General features: G+C 36.4%; 1 protein-coding gene across 4 annotated transcripts in view; it reads left to right on the forward strand.

Annotated features, from left to right (window-relative positions):
- Positions 1–16,838, forward strand: part of CAMK4 (calcium/calmodulin dependent protein kinase IV) — a 253,623-nt gene that overhangs the window by 161,841 nt on the left and 74,944 nt on the right. For all 4 annotated transcript variants that reach the window (XM_012473933.3, XM_064376208.1, XM_012473934.3 and 1 more), the window contains exon 5: positions 3,338–3,410. In XM_012473933.3, the coding sequence (XP_012329356.2) occupies positions 3,338–3,410 (73 nt within the window). The remainder of the gene's footprint in view (positions 1–3,337; positions 3,411–16,838) is intronic.

The raw sequence follows: 16,838 nt of genomic DNA on the forward strand, positions 1-16,838 counted from the left end.
CTCTGTCAAAAGGTTAAGTAAACCCATTTGGCTTAAAAATGGACAGCAACAGAAAAGTATGTCAGTTAGTTCCAATAGAGAATGATTATGGGACATGGATGGAGCTGGAGGTCAATAAAGGAGAGAGAATAAGGAGCAGAATAAAGTTCCTTTAGGCGGTTAAAGCATGTCAGGAAGAAACACCCACAAAAAACATATAAATAAGACAATGTTACAAAATAAGCTAAAAATAAGAAAACTGTAGAGCAACAATATAAATCAAAGGTAGAAAAATCCTTACATATGTATAATTGCACACCCCAAATAAGAAAACCATGGAAGAAAACGAATAGAGAACATTCTACTTCAAGAAAATATTCCTGAAATTTAAAAAGAATGATAAAAACACTCTAAATTGAAAGATTATGCCGCAAATCTGAATAACTCAACCTAGAATAACCACGTTTCTCGTAAAACATGTCTTAAAAGTCTTTAAATTAAAATAAAAATTCTTTGCCCACATTCATGCAAAAAGAGCAAGTCAATTATTTAGAGAAAATCAGACTGCTGTCAGATTTTCTGAAAATCACATCTTGTATCATAAGAAAATTGTCACCTACTTAAGATAATGAGGCTCCCTTTCCTCACTCCTATTACTTTGAAATCATATTCTTTTACTTGTTGCTAATTATACAGCAATCAAGAAGTTTATCTTTTTTCAAGCTGTTCTTATTTCTTCTCAATTTTTGATGGCTGTATATTATATCTGTATTGTAAGTTCATACTGGTTGGATTGATAGTATATTAGTTCATTCTCACACGCTGTAAAGAACTACCTGAGACTGGATGATTTATAAAGAAAAGATGTTTAATTGACTCTCAGTTCTGCATGGCTGGAAAGATCTCAGAAAACTTACCATCATGGCAGAAGGTGAAAGGGAAGCAAGCCACATCTTCCCATGGCAGAGCAAGACAGAGCACAAAAAGGGAAGTTCCACACACTTTTAAACCATGAGATCTCATGAGGACTCACTCAGGCATGAAAATGGCAAGGGAGAAATTCATCCCCATGATCCAATCACTTCCCACCAGGCCCCTCCTCCAATTTGACATGAGATTTGGGTGGGGACACAAATCCAAAAAACCCAGATCATATCTGCTAGTTAATGTCAATATTGCTAAGAGTACAGAACAAACCAAAAAAGAAGAAACTAATGTGCAAGATATTAGAACAAAAATATAAACACTCCTAAATGCAAAAGAAAATTAAAATTAAAGAGGAAAATAAAATGGACTACATAGTAAAAAATATATAAAACATTTTATACATATTAATATGATGTTATTGTTTGTCTAAGAAATGGGGGAATATGAACATATGTACATATATATATCTTTTTATTTTTTAATTGAAGGATAAAATGTAAAATTAGAAAAATACTACTATCTGCCACTAAGAAGAAATTGTACTTCTAGGAGACAATGACTTATTCCAGGTCTAAGGCAACAAATTTCAAAATAAGCCTAAAGTATGTTATTATACTGGTTAGAAAAAGAACCACCAAAGACTTCAAAAGCCAACTTGCATAGACTACTACTGACCCAGGAATGGCTAGAGCAGATTGAAACATATCAAATATGGTTAAATTCATACTTTCAAAATGATACCAAAAAATGAACAGAAACACTAATTGGTCATTGAAAATGTTGGTGAATAAACTCATTATTTTGAAAAGTGGTAAGTTATAAAAATAATATATCCCTTCTTTCCTAAAAGAATTGTATTATTAGAAAATTTTTAGCTAACAGAGAAGAAGCAATGAGAGATTTTACCAACTTGAAACTGCTAATATGACTTGATGGATCTAGGCATTGATAATTACCATTAACAACACGAAATGGAGCATAATTGAACATGTGTCTTCTGTGAAAATACACAATATTACCTATAAAGTGTATTTGCTAAAAATTCAACCTTCATCTAATCAAGATCGTAACACTATCCATTAATAAAAAATAGAGAGGGCAGAGAAATAGCTCCAAAGACATCAAGGTTATAGAATGAAATGTAATCCTGATTCTATCCCCTTGATGTCTTTGGAGCTAATTCTCTGCCCTATTTTTTTTTTTAATTAATAGATAGTGCTAGGGTCTTGATTAGATTCAGATTGAATAAAGAAAATGTACATTTACACCATGGAATACTATCCAGCTATATAAAAGGAATGAGATCATGTCCTTTACAGGACATGGATGGAACTGGAGGCCATTTTTCTTACCAAACTAATGCAGGAACAGAAAACCAAATACCGCACGTTCTCACTTATAAGTGGGAGCTAAATGATGAGCATACATGGATATATAGAGAGGAACAACACACACTGAAGCCAATAGGAGGGTGGAGAGTGGGAGGAAGGAGAGAGAAGATCAGGAAAAATAACTTACTGGTACTAGGCTTAATACCTGAGTGATGAAATAATCTGTACAACAAATCCCCATGACACAAGTTTATGTATGTAACAAACTTGCTCATGTACCCCCAAACTTAAAAGGTTTTACAAAAAAAGAATCACATTGTCAAACAGGGAAACTCAAGAACAAGTGACCAGCTTTCAGAAAAGAAACATTGCAAAAATGAAACAGCAATGGAGAAGGAAAAGATGAAGGAAGAGAAAGAGGGTTGAGGGAGAAGAGAGAGAGAAAAAAAAACTACAGGTTAAAAAAGAATAAGAGATATCCCAACCAGTCAAGTTTCATGTACCTTATTCGGATACTGATTCAAACAAACAAAATTTAACATGTCTCAATTGGAAATTTGAAACACTGCGTATTTGATAATATTAAGGAATTATTATAGATATGATATTGGTATTATGATTATGATTTTTAGAAGGTCCCTTATCTTTTAGAGATACCTCCTTAAATATTTAGAAATGAAATTATATAAAGTCTGATGCTTGCTTTCACATAATGAAGAAGGAGAAGAAGTAATTAAGCAGATAAAACTGTTCATCAATTTTTAGTTAAAGCTACCTGACAATCACATGGAGTTGTTTCATTGTATAATATTTACTGGCGTATGTTTAGAATGATTTGCAATACAAAGTTTAAAGCAGACAAAGTGTTTTATTTCAAATGTGATGGATAGTTCAAGCCAAGGAAAAATAAAATCATTTCATTTTCCGAGGTAAACTCAAAAGATTTTTAGAGTGTCAGGTTGTAGAAATCTTTCCCATGGTAGTAGGGTAGCTTGTTTCAATTGTTTACATGGACCATCTTTAACATTAATTTACTTCTTTTAATATCCACTCTTCTGAATGAATGTGCTTGAGAAGCATTTCCTTTCTTTTTTTTCCAGGATTGTGGAAAAGGGATATTACAGTGAGCGAGATGCTGCAGATGCTGTTAAACAAATCCTGGAGGCAGTCGCTGTAAGTATGAAGTAACAGCAATGGTGTAACTCTTAGTCATTTTTTCCTTTTACAGAGTCATTATTTCAGAAATGCGTATCTGTGATAAACCGTACATTTTACAGCACAAAGGTGTGAAATATTTATTAGAAAATATGTGGAGCAAGCTGTGCATGGTGGCTCAACCCTGTAATCTCAGCACTTTGGGAGGCTAAGGCAGGCAGATTACTTGAAGTCAGGAGTTCAAGACCAGCCTTGCCAATGTGGTGAAATGCCATCTCTAATGAAAATTTAAAAATTAGCTGGACGTGGTAGCACACACCTGTAATTCCAACTACTTTGGAGGCTGATGCACAAGAATTGCTTGAACTTAGGAGGTGGAGGTTGCAGTGAGCTAAGATCATGCCACTGCACTCCAGCCTTGGCAACAGAGAGAGACTCCCTCTCAAAAAAAAAAAAAATGTATGGAATAAACTGATATTTTCTATTGATTACTCAAAGTCTGAAAGATGCAGTCCTCTATATAATGCCACAAGTGTGTTAAATTAATTTCCATTCTATTATTATGAGACAAAATGAGATTTTGGTGCCTTTAGTTGTTCTTTAACTCTTTCTTTCTCAATTCTTGAGTTTGTTTCTTCATTGCTTTTGTTGTGTTTTAATTTGGTAGAGATGTGGAGGAAGGTTGAATGTGATACAGACCTTGGAGCATAGAGATGATTGACTTTTCTTTCAAGACAAGAAATGAGTGAATTAGAAAGAAAAAATGTAGCAGCTTTTTTCAAGAAATAAATATGTTAATATTTTAAATTGGAATACAAGTTTTGTAAGTTAATGGTGGAATTAAATGCATACACGTTTACAAAAATATATACTGTTGAGAAGCTCTTTTGGATTGTACTAAGCAGGTAATATTTGCTTGTATAAAACAGACTCAATTGACTATAAGCTTCCCATATATTTAATGGTGTCTTATATGTGCTGGAACACTTTGGTGATTCAATTATTGAATATAAAACCAGAACAAATTATTCTTTGAACAATCAAGACAGGGCCCAAGGAGGGGTGATATTTATCAGGATCCGTTAAAGAGACAAATCTATGAAATTTATCTAGAATTGAGGTATATTCCATTATTTGGAGTTAGTTATTTAACTAAAATCATTATTTAATACCCTGAGAAATCAGCCACAGTGACAGAAGCACAGGTCCTATGAGTTTTACCCACAGCAAAAGCAGGAAGCAGGGAAGGAAAGAGGAAAGGAGGGAGAGAGGACAAAAGAGAGGAGGAAAGAAAGGAGGGAGGGAGGGATGACTCTGATATCTAACTAGCTTACGTACCAGTGATGAAAAAGTTTTCCTTTTCATCATTGAAAACCTTTGCATAAGGCTTCTAGAAATAGCCAATCAAACCAAATCTGTTATTAACCTATCAACACCCACTTTAATTGGCTTTATAACCCAGTCCTTCCAAATTATTTCTTCCCATAAAAAGTTTTGATCTTTTTGCTACAGTGAGGGATGAAAAGTTTGAAATGGGAGTGAATAAAACCTGGAGAAGATGCCAAAACAGCTCCTGATTATATAAATATTGAATATCAAATTCATCTTCTCACTGTACCCAAATAGCCACCCCATTTCAGATTTTTATCACACACAACACATTTACCAATTCTGGTTGCCTAGGTTTGCACACTAGGGAATGGGTTTCAGCTCTTCCATTTCCTTCTCTTACATAGACCTTTCCAACTTCAGTTGAAGCTTTCTTCAAATGTGCATAAACTTAATCCTATTCTCCATCATTCTATGAATATTTCTGGCATGCTTTAAAAAAATAGCTTATAATTGTTTATAATTTAAAATTGCTTATAATTCCTTAAAATTAAAATAAACTTAAAATTGCTTATAATTCCTATTCTTTTTTTTTTTTTTTTTTTTTAAATGGAGTCTTGCTCTGTCACCCAGGCTGGAGTACAGTGGCTTGATCTCAGCTCACTGCAACTTCCACCTACCGGGTTGAAGCAATTCTCCTTGCCTCAGCCTCCCAAGTAGCTGGGACTACAGGCGTGCACTACCATGCCCAGCTAATTTTTGTATAAAGTAGAGATGGGGTTTCACCATGTCAGCCAGGTGGGTTTCAAACTCCAGACCTCTGGAAATCTGCCCACCTCAAGATCCCAAGGTGTTGGGATAACAGGTGTGAGCCATCGCACCCAGTCGCAATTCCTATTCTTAAATATATAAGTCTAGAATCATCTCTTGTAATCACTGTTTTTATTTTGTTACTTCTCCATTTTATAATGGCAGGTTTTATAGTAGAATGACTTATAATCCTTTGGGTATATACACAGTAATGGAATTACTGGGTCAAATGGTATTTCTGGTTCTAGATCCTTGGGAAATTGCCACACTGTCTTCCACAATTGTTGAACCAATTGACACTCCCACCAACAGTGTAAAAGCATTTCTATTTCTCCACATCCTCTCCAGCATCTGTTGTTTCCTGACTTTTTAATGATTGCCATTCTAACTGGCATGAGATGATATCTCACTGTGGTTTTGATTTGCATTTCTCTAATGACCAGTGATGATAAGCTTTTTTTCATATGTTTGTTGGCCATATAAATGTTTTCTTTCGAGAAGTGTCTGTTCATATCCTTCACCCACTTTTTGATGTTTTTTTTTCTTGTAAATTTGTTTAAGTTCTTTGTAGATTCTGGATATTAGCCCTTTTTCAGATGGATAGATTGTAAAAATTTTTCTCCTATTTTGTACTATAAAGACACATGCACATGTATCTTTATTGCAGCACTGTTAACAATAGCAGACTTGGGGCCAACCTAAATGCCATCAGCGATAGACTGGATAAAGAAAATGTGACACATATATACCATGGGATGCAGCTATGAAAAATGATGAGTTCATGTCCTTTTCAGGGACATGGATGAAGCTAGAAACCATCATTCTCAGCAAACTAACACAGGAACAGAAAACCAACCACCACATGTTCTCACTCATAAGTGAGAGGTGAACAATGAGAACACATGGTCACAGGGAGGGGAACATCACACTCGGGGGCCTGTCAGGGTGTGGGAGGATAGGGGAGGGATAGCATTAGGAGAAATACCTAATGTAGATGACAGGTTGATGGGTGCAGCAAACCACCATGGCACATGTATACTTATGTAACAAACCTGTGCGTTCTGCATGTGTATCCCAGAACTTAAAGTATCATAAATAAATTAATAATAATAATAGTGGCAGGTTTATACTTTTCTTAAATATCTATTTTAAAACCTCATTTCTTGTTATTATACATAATAAATTATTCAAGTCAACTTGCTGGCCATAGCCCACTGTCACTTTACCTGAATCAGTCAGGCAGCTGGTATAGCAGTTAAGAATACTTTGGCAATGAGACAGAGCTAGGTTCGGTTTTTAGCTGTGTGAACTTGGACATGTCACTAAATATCTTTGAGCCTCAGTTTTCTCTTGTAAAATAGGCATAGCAATTAACCTGATGGGACTGTGGAAAAGAGTAAATGAGTTAACTTATGGAAATCATAGCAATGTTCATGAAAGAGCTAAAAGAGGATAAGCCACTTCATACTCAGTTCATTCGTTTAAAGATTTATTAGATTATTAGATGTTGTAGATGTATGCAGATATACCTGCACCCCAGCTAAGTACTAAAAAAAAATTGTGTAATATACTCATTGACCTACATGCTGATTGCACAGAAAAGTTCAATACACTTACATGTACTTTTCTATTCGTATGTTATACCAATAGAAAGTTTGAAAAGGAATTGTGCTGAAATTTTAGTATGTGTATATAGTTACAACAGGTAATAAATCCTCAAGTTAGCGTGATATGTGTGTGTGTGCAATTTACCCAACCAGATTCATGTACTTTTTCATGTTTCTAGTTCTATCACATACTTTTGTCTAACAGATTTCTTTTTTCCTTTCTGGGACAGTAGCACGTTATTCTCTGATGTCACATGAGACAATGGGTAGAGAAGGTGACAATGAGGGAGAGGGATATGTGCCCCTCAGTCTACCACTCTCCTCTTTTTATGCTATTCTACTGGCAAAACATTTGAAAATGAAGTAATCTTCAAAATAATTCTTCTGAGTGATCTTCGTTTGCTTCTCTATATGCAAGTGACAGAATGCATGCAATCAGGAAGGGTGTACTGTAAGGCTGCAGAGGTATGTGAAGCCAGACAGCACCCTGGACAGTGGTCAGAACTCTTTCCTTCCCCACTGCTGCTTTTTTCTCATCACCTGCTTCCCTCTGTTCCCTTCCAACCAATATTCTCTACTGCTTAGATTCACAAAATGACATATGGTCAACCTAACCATCCTTTATTAGCATATTAAAGTAAAAACTCAAATCTGACTCAAAATGAACACAAATATCACTTCATCTTAATTCAGAATTTTAGAACAGAAGCTACACGTGGCTCAACTTGAGTCAGGCTTCCTTCCCTAGTCCAGTCAGCTGTGGATGGGGTGTGAATTGTGCAGTATAAATGTGGCTGGGCAGGACTGGGGATAAGGGAGGTTGTTCTAAGGGAAAGGCAATTGTTTCCTTTAAACGAGGCTGCCACACCAAAATGCATACCTTTTTCTACTATCTATTCTTGTGCTTTTTTTTTTTTTTTGCTTTTACTATTTCTTCATGTGTCTCTTCATTCCTGAATTTTCATTGCATCCTAGATGCAATTTTGAATGACAGTCTGTTGTTTGTCACAAAACCATAATTTCACTTGGAATGTGATTTCATTTTGGCGGAAGCCCTACTTGTTTATCATGTAGGAATTAACTTTTCTATGACCAAATTTAGTCACTCCTCACATTCCCACATTTCCGTCTTTGTAATTCAAGCTGTCTGTTTTCAGTAGGTGTATATTCCTGATTCTCTTACTCACTGGTAACAGCAAAAAAAACTTTTATAAGGCTCCCTCCATCTTCTTGATCTTGATAAATGGCACTACCATTCAACTATTGCTTGCTGAAACCTAGAATTCACCTTACATCCAAATAATCCCAAATAATCAACAGCTCCAGTCAGTATATCTCCAAATTATAACCCAAATTTGGCAATTTTTCTTCATCTTCACTAAGCCATAGCCCTAGTTTCAGTCTGCATAATCTCTCACTCAGACTGCTTACAAAACCTACTTCCAGTCCATTCCTCTCACCTCAGCCAGTTACTATTTAAATCATAAATCAATTATGTATTTTCTGTGCTTACACCAGCAATGGCATCCCATCTAAAGTAAAATCAAAAGGCCTTAACATATCCTAGGATGTCCTGTATATTCAGGTTCCTTCTCAACGTTCCAACATCACTACCTACACTATGAGCTACACTAGCCTTGTTTTCCGACCCTCAGAAAGGTCTGTTAATTCCCATCGCAGAGTAGTTGTCATTCCCCTGCCTGGAGCCCTCTTTCTTTACATATTTCTATAGCTCACTCCTCTACTTCTTTCAGGTCTCCGCCGAAGTGCCACTTCTCCAGGGAGACCTTCCCTGACCACTGTACCTAAAATAATAACCACCAATACCTCTCCAAGTCGTCTTCATTTCTATCACCATGTGGGGTTTTCTTTTTGCACTTACAATTATTTAAAATTGAACAGTATTTTGTCTGTTTCATGTTTATTATCTCTCCATAAAAGTAGGAACTTTGTGCTCTTGGCTTTCATATTCCCAGAGTCCAAATAGTACATGATAAAGTAGGAGCTCAGTAAACACTGAATAAGTGAATGAAAATTGATGAAAACATGAAGAAAGAGCCATCATTCTATATTTCGTCTTTCTGGATGATGAGACATGTACTAAACATCTTTACTATAATTTTTCTACTCATTTCATAGGAGATAAAGTTTTATAACTTATTTCTATGAGTGAGATTCTTTATCTGTTTCCTTACTACCATTTCATTCTTTCCTGTCATTCAAAACTCACCTTCTTCGGTAGGTTCTTTCTTTGACTTCATTCATTCAGATCAGCTCTTCATTCTTAAGGCTTATCACAGTGGGAATGCTACAATTTAGTAATACCTTATGTAGCTGACTGGGAAACTCGCTTATTCAATTAGTAAAAAATAGATGTTCTCAGCATCAGAATTTTCCACCTCTTAGAGTTATACCCACTAACAAATAAAAGAGTTCAAGCAGGGATATTCCAAATAGGGTGCCCCACATAAAACAGAAGGATAAGAGTTCCTAGAACTCTGACTCAGATCTGCAAAGATAAATTAATTATTTTATAGCTAATCCTACATTTAAAAAGAAATTGTTGGGGGTTTTGTCACTAAGTTCCAGTTTAGGAGCTAAGCTAACACATTCAAGTCAAATGCTCCTTGAAAGAAACTTTGTAAAAATCAGATTTTCTCTGATTACTGCAATTAAGGGTTAACTTAAATAAAAAAAGTAATTTCCCTAAGAGTTCCACAGGTATAAAGCAAAGCAATTTAAAACTTGTGAGAAATGGCTGGCATTTATGAAATAGTTTATTGTCAATTACATAGCTATACATAGCTATAAAAATTGGGACAGCTGGGAACTCAGAGTAATCAGTGGTACATCTCACATTTCCTCTAGATAACTTATGTCTAGGCTGGTTGTTGAAAGCACAGAAGCAGAAACCTTAAAGATTGAAAAGTTCTTGGGAAATATGTTGCAGGTATAATTATACTCCTTACGTAACATATCGCAGTATTCTATCCTAATTGTTGCCCCACATATTTTACAGTATTTCTCTGACTTTAACCTTGTTCCTTCTGCTTTTCTGGCTTTAAATAGCTTTTAAACTTTTAAAGTGTGTTTGAAAGAGGTTTTTCTCTTTGGATTGGAATTCATTCAGTCAGTCCTGGATAGCAGACCCTTAAGTCCTCTTGAGTATTTTCTCTTTCTGAAATGAACTCCAATGGTCCCAAGTTAAATGGTTTAGGTCAGTCTGGACATTCTGGAAGGGTCGTCTTGTAGAAGCACAATGTCAAATCCCTTTTCCATGGACTTGTAGGAATAATTAGGGAATATTCCCTCTCCTCTGATATCTAATACTGCAGCTCCCATCTTCAGTTCTTTTTTTGTCACCACAGACACCTGACGGTTTCTCTCTTTCCAAAACATCATCATCCGCCACATTACCCATCACTGATGCAGCCTTTCTTCTCTTTTTCTAGCCACAGTTCTCTCTTGTATGTCTTAATTTTAAAGTGTGACGTTGGAGCTTGGAGAAATTTGTACATATGGAGCATAGTACTGCTTTTCTTTTCTCTTTTCTTTGCTTTGTTTTGAGACAGGGTCTTGCTCTGTTACCCAGGCTGGAGTGCATTGGTGTGATCTTGGCTTACTGCAGCCTCCAGCTCCTGGATTCAAGCATTTCTCCTGCCTCAGCCGCCCGAGTAGCTGGGATTACAGTCATACAACACCATGCCTGGCTAATTTTAGTATTTTAGTAGAGACGGGATTTCACTATGTAGGCCAGGCTGATCAGTACTGCATTTCTTTAAAACTACAAGGAAATGGTTGAGTAACTATTAAATCTATTTGCTGTTGTATAACATAGCTTTTTAGATAGGATTGAGTTAAAGACTGTGATGATGGTGGTGAAGAGTTGCATGTAACCCTTTAAATGTCAATATGGTATCTGAGCATCAAAGAAATATATGTATATATATAATTGATATGATTATAGGGAGGCAAGAAAAGATCAAATTGTAAAAGCTCCTTTTGATTAAAAAAAATTTAACCTGTAAACTCACTGTCTAAAAAAGCAAGAGTCAGCTTTTTATAGAGAAAATCAATTGATAATGAATTGATGACTAGACACTGAAAAACTGAAAAGACAAATGAGGAACACTAAACTAAGGTATTATGTGTGGAGGTGACAACTTCAAGAAACAGCTATCCCTGGGACTGGGGGAACAAAATGAAGAGGTTAAAATTATTAAAACTTAGAGGATTGAAGGAGATTCTCTACGGACTTGTGAAGAGGGCTCACTGTTTGGCTGGTGTAGGTGCTTCGGACCTCAAAGGAATTTTCCATGAAGCTGGACCTCAGGTCTCTGAGGATGATGCTCCAGGCAGCCAATGCTGGTCTTGCTGATGAGAAGCTCTGATACTGGTAATGTGAGAGTTATGAAAGCTGCAAATGGGAATCAACTGCTACTCCTGGAACCACCTGCCACTGCAGGGTGAAAGAGTGCCTCCAGAGAGACACAGGAATAACAAGCAGAAAAACAGATTCAGAAAGCAAACAGAAAGGAGCAATCCCTTCTTCCTCTTCTAGCCTGCCACTCTCTCCCTCATGCCCTCTCATGGCAGAGCCAAATACGGAGCCAACTGGAGAAGGAAAAATGTGGCTTGAAATTTCAATATCAGCATCATAAAGTGGACTACAAAAAAATGGGTTTAAGGTTTGGAGAAAATAGCTTAATAAATCATACAGGATGTCATTCAAAAACAAAAATAAATTCTCAATTTCTGTTTTTATTCAGGGTCTTCTAAAATGTTCATAATCTACTAAAGTACATGAAATTGTCCTAGAGTTCAATGAAATCAAAACAAGAGAAGTAGCACTAAAATAAATTACTATCTGTATTTAGTACTGAATACTATGCTTAATGATGTTTATCCATTTAACAGGCATTAGATTATTCAGCCTTAGATTATCTGACACATTAAAGCCATCTTACACTTTGAACTCTTATTCCTTGTTGGCAGAAAGCCAATCTCCCTTATAGGAAGATGGAACATACCAAAACTTATTCTCCCAGCCTCCCTTGCAGCTAGGGCAAGGTCATATTACCTGACTCTACTCAGTGAGTTCCTTGGGAAAGTTTGCTCATGAGTTTTGGGAAAAATCTTCCCTTAGTAAAGAAGACTCAAGGGAAGAAAAGCCATTCCTCCTTTTCACTTGCCTAGTTGGTCTGCATATGATGCTGGGAACTGCTTTTGCTATCCTGTAATTATGAAGAGAAACATAAGTCATCCTGAGGAAGGAAGAGAAGAAATATGACAGCATTGGAATTCTCCAACAGCTTGATATCTCAGGGAGGATAAAAATGGTTTCTCAATATTTCTGTTTTGAATTATATGCCCTGTTACTTGAAGCAATAAGATACTTAACTGTTTTTTGAATAAACTTTTGAGTATATGCTAACAATTTTTCTGTGGTCAAAGCAAGCTGTATAATTTTCCATCCATTTAAACATAACACAAAAAGCATACTTCTGAATAAAATATTCTGATCCCACAAATTTCTAAAAACTGATTTTCACTGAATATCAAACATACACCCACATACTGCTAAATCAGGATTAAGTATGATTTGAAGGGACAATGAAGTTTAAGGGTTTAAAAATAAAATTGCTTTTGACACTTGTTCTTTGTTTCTGTGAATGTCATTCCTGCTTGAGTCCACTTATTGTCAATTAATGGGTTCAGAGAGTTCAAGTAAGTAATGAGAGGTTAAAACAGAAAATGCAAGTATTTTTGTTGTTTGTTTGAAATCTGTCAGTTCCTATGATATTTGCATTTCTTTCTCTGGGGAGACTTTTGTCTCTTGCTACTCAGGTTTGAGCACTGATCTTTGGAGGAGAGATTTTAATTAATACAAAGTTTAAAGAATTGAAACACTAAAATAATAATTTTACCTGTAAAAACTGAAAGTAGTTTAATTCGTATAAGAATTGAGAGATCACAATTCCCAGAGAGGAAATAACAAGCTGTTCTGTCAATGTTATAATATTTGGATTTACAGACGTAGAATAAAGTAGACTAGTGGCTCAATCAGAGAATAGACATTTTATCAGAAAGAAATTTTGGAACAGAAAAGTAATCCACATTGTGAAATTACAGTGCCATATTGGGACACAGGGGATCTAAAAAAAATTCCTGGGCAGGGGAAAGGATTTCCTTCTCATTAAATGTTTCTGCACATCATTATCACTAATGATAATAATGATATCAAAACTTTACCAAAGTCTGCCTACATGGACTTCTCTCTTTTAATTTTCAAGTGAGGTACAATAAATTCTGGATCATGTGTCTAGGAATTTTCCAATTGTCTTTGTTAACTTAAAAATAACTCAATCTATAAATTTGAAAAGGAGTCTGTATTTCTTATAACAGGTTACAGGCTGTAAGGTGACCATTTGACAGGTTGGGAAGTGCAGCCTGTGGCAGAGACTGTTAGTAGGCATTTTGAAGGACGAGGGGTTAGGTAGGAATTTTATGTTGAATAGGTTGGCTAAACATACATATTTAACACGGTACAGTAGGAGTTATGAATATTAATGAAGATAGCCTTAACGTATGCATGTCGAACAAACATGCATGTTACATGTGACCCATGCTCACTTTGGGGTGGAGATTTAACAACTTAATGTATTACAATTGGGCCCTAAATGCCAGTAGGCACATGGGACACAAGGACACTCGAGTGTGCAGTCTCTGTAAACCGACTATAACCAGTCCATGTTCGGTTCTAATTAGGAGAAAGTTACTGAAATCAGCCTCTTGTAGTTATAGCTGGTGGAACAGGAGCCGAGGGTTAGTTAATCAGTGTCTAGTGGAGCTGCAGTTGGTTTACCATTGCTTATCTCAAGGTCATTGCTTGTTTCGCTGCTAGAGAAAAAGAAAAACCTTGTGGCAGATAGAGCACAGTTCATTATTTAAGTGTAGGGGTCTGTGACTCAACTCTTGTCTGTCATGGCCTTAGGACCTGTTTATGAGTTGATATTTCATTGCCACAAAGAGTCTGTTTTATCAGTCTTAAGATCTCTATTTTAGCATTAATGCTGGTCAGTCGTCATATCTAAACTGCAGAAGGGAGGAAGTATAATGAGTCGTGTTTGACCTCCCATCCTATCATAACCAGGAACTCAGTTGTTAAGGTTTTCCTGGGATCTCCTTGGCCAAAAGGAGGTTCGGTTAGTTGGTTGGAGACTCAGGATATTTTTCTTAGTTTACACTGAACACAAAATATTATTTTGTTGATTACAGTCTCGATGACTTTTGTTGTTGGGGGTTTCATTAACATTGGATAAGATCAACAATTCAGTTCAACTACTACTGATTCTCTAGTTTATTCCAGATTTTGTTCTAGACTTTGAGTTACAGAGATCAAGAATCAAGAAGCTCACCAATAAACTGGGTGGATAGACACGTAAACCCATGGCTACAAGATTGTAAAAGTACACTTAATGATTCAAAGGCATCAGAGAGGGAATAAGTTATTTGATATATCTAGAGAGAAAGCGAGTCAAAAAAGATCTTGCCAGAGAAAGTTGTATCTGAATTGGAATTTAAAAGAAAATTTATTGTTTAATTAGCAGCCAGTATGAAAGAAAAGGAATTCCCAAAATACTTATTTTTTTCCATTTTTAGGGAACGTAATAAAGGTACAAAGGCACTGACTCTGGTCTTTGATTATTTCTTGAAAGTTAAGTATATATGGTGAGAACCAGGGCTTAGAGAGGCAGGGAGACTGGCCTGGAGAGGCTCAGGTGACTTACTAAAATGGTTCACATGATTCTGCAGACAGAGAGGCCCTGAAGGACTTTTGCCACAAGACCATCACCCTGATGGCAGCATGAAATCCAAAAGCAGTGGAAAGGATATTAAAATGTCCAGTTAAGGCATAAAAAGCACTCCCTTCCCCTCAAAAAGGATATAATTTTTGGGTCTATGAATGAATTGTAATAACCAACTAAGCTCATAATTTCCCTTAGATCTTCACTGTGAAGATTTATGACTGTTACATATATGAAGACTTGGGTATAATGAAAAATAATTTAGAGTAGGGAGCTGCAGAGAGCAGCACTTAGAGGATCAGTAAGAACTTTTCATCAAACTTTCTCACCTTTATTAACAGTTAGCATTACATTCTTTTTTTCTCACTTCTTTACCTACTTCCTCTCTAAGGTTTTATCCCATTCTCTTCTTTCCAATCTGAGTTCCTCTAATTACCTCTTTCTCTTCCACTCTTGCTTCCATCTCCTTATTTTTTTTCTTTTTATGCTCTTCTTTTTCTTTGCTTTATCTGAGAACTAATGATGAATTAAAGAGCAATAAAAATAACAAACATTTTTGAAGACCCACTAAAGCTTCTAGACCAGATAACTGAGTTCACTTTGCACACAACATGAATTCTATGTCCTGAGGAGAGCTACTGAAAGTAAACACAAGACTCACTTTCTTTCTGAAAGGTCTGGTAATAAAAAGAGGATAAGAAAACATCTCTAACTTATTTATCTTTCTTACAAAAAAATATCTCAAGGAAATGCCTCAGGATTGAGATGAGTGCCTTCACTTTTATAAAAACTCATTAAGGTAACATGAACATGAGGTTTTTTTAATAGATATGACCTGCCTCTTCTTAGATATCCTTGGATTATGATCTTTAGAAGTTAATTCATAGCTATTCTGTTAGGTTTCAGTTGATGTGATTCACAGAATCATAGACTTTGAAGTAGGAGAATTAGCCTCAAATCAGGATAGGAAATATGTCTAGTTTATAGTGGCAGCATGAAAGAAAAACACAAGGCTGGGCACGGTGGCTCACTCTTGTAATCCCAACACTTTGGGAGGCAGAGGCAGGTGGATCACAAGGTCAGGAGTTTGAGACCGGCCTAGCCAAAATGGTGAAACCTTGTCTCTATTAAAAATACAAAATTTAGCTGGATGCAGTGGCAGGAGCCTGTAATCCCAGCTACTCAGAAGGCTGAGGCAGGAGAATCACTTGAACCTGGGAGGCAGAGGTTTCAGTGAGCCAAGATTGTGCCACTGCACTCCAGCCTGGGCAACAAAGTGAGACTCTATCTCAAAAGGAAAGAATGACTCTGGGAAATAACAGTGTCTCATGGCACCAGTGTCTCAAGGTGAACAGTGATCCTTTCTTTGTAGGAGTGTTTCTCTCTACCCAAGAGTGAGTGATTTATAAAGAAAAGAGGTTTAATGGACTCACAGTTCCAAGTGGCTGGGGAGGCCTCACAATCATGGCAGAAGGCAAAGGAGAAGCAAAGACATGCCTTACATGGCAGCAGGCAAGAGGGCTTTTGCAGGGGAGCTCCCATTCATAAAACCATCAGATCTCTTGAGACTTATTCACTACCATGAGAACACGATGGGAAAACCCCTTCCCATAATTCAGTTATCTCTAGCTGACCCCACCCTTGACACATGGGAATTATTTCAATTCAAGGTGGGATTTGAGTGGGGACACAAAGCCTAACCATATAATTCTGCCCCCGGCCCCTCCCAAATCTCACATCCTCACATTTCAAAACCAATCATGCCTTCCCAACAATCCCCCAAAGTCTTATTTCAGCATTAACTCAAAAGTCCACAGCCCAAAGTCTCATCTGAGACAAGGCAAGTCCCTTTCACTTATGAGCCTATAATCAAAAGTAAGTTAGTTACTTCC

Source organism: Aotus nancymaae, unplaced genomic scaffold (assembly GCF_030222135.1).
Source record: "Aotus nancymaae isolate 86718 unplaced genomic scaffold, 86718_ANA_hifiasm-v0.15.2.pri h1tg000014l, whole genome shotgun sequence".
Classification (NCBI taxonomy): Eukaryota; Metazoa; Chordata; class Mammalia; order Primates; family Aotidae; genus Aotus; species Aotus nancymaae.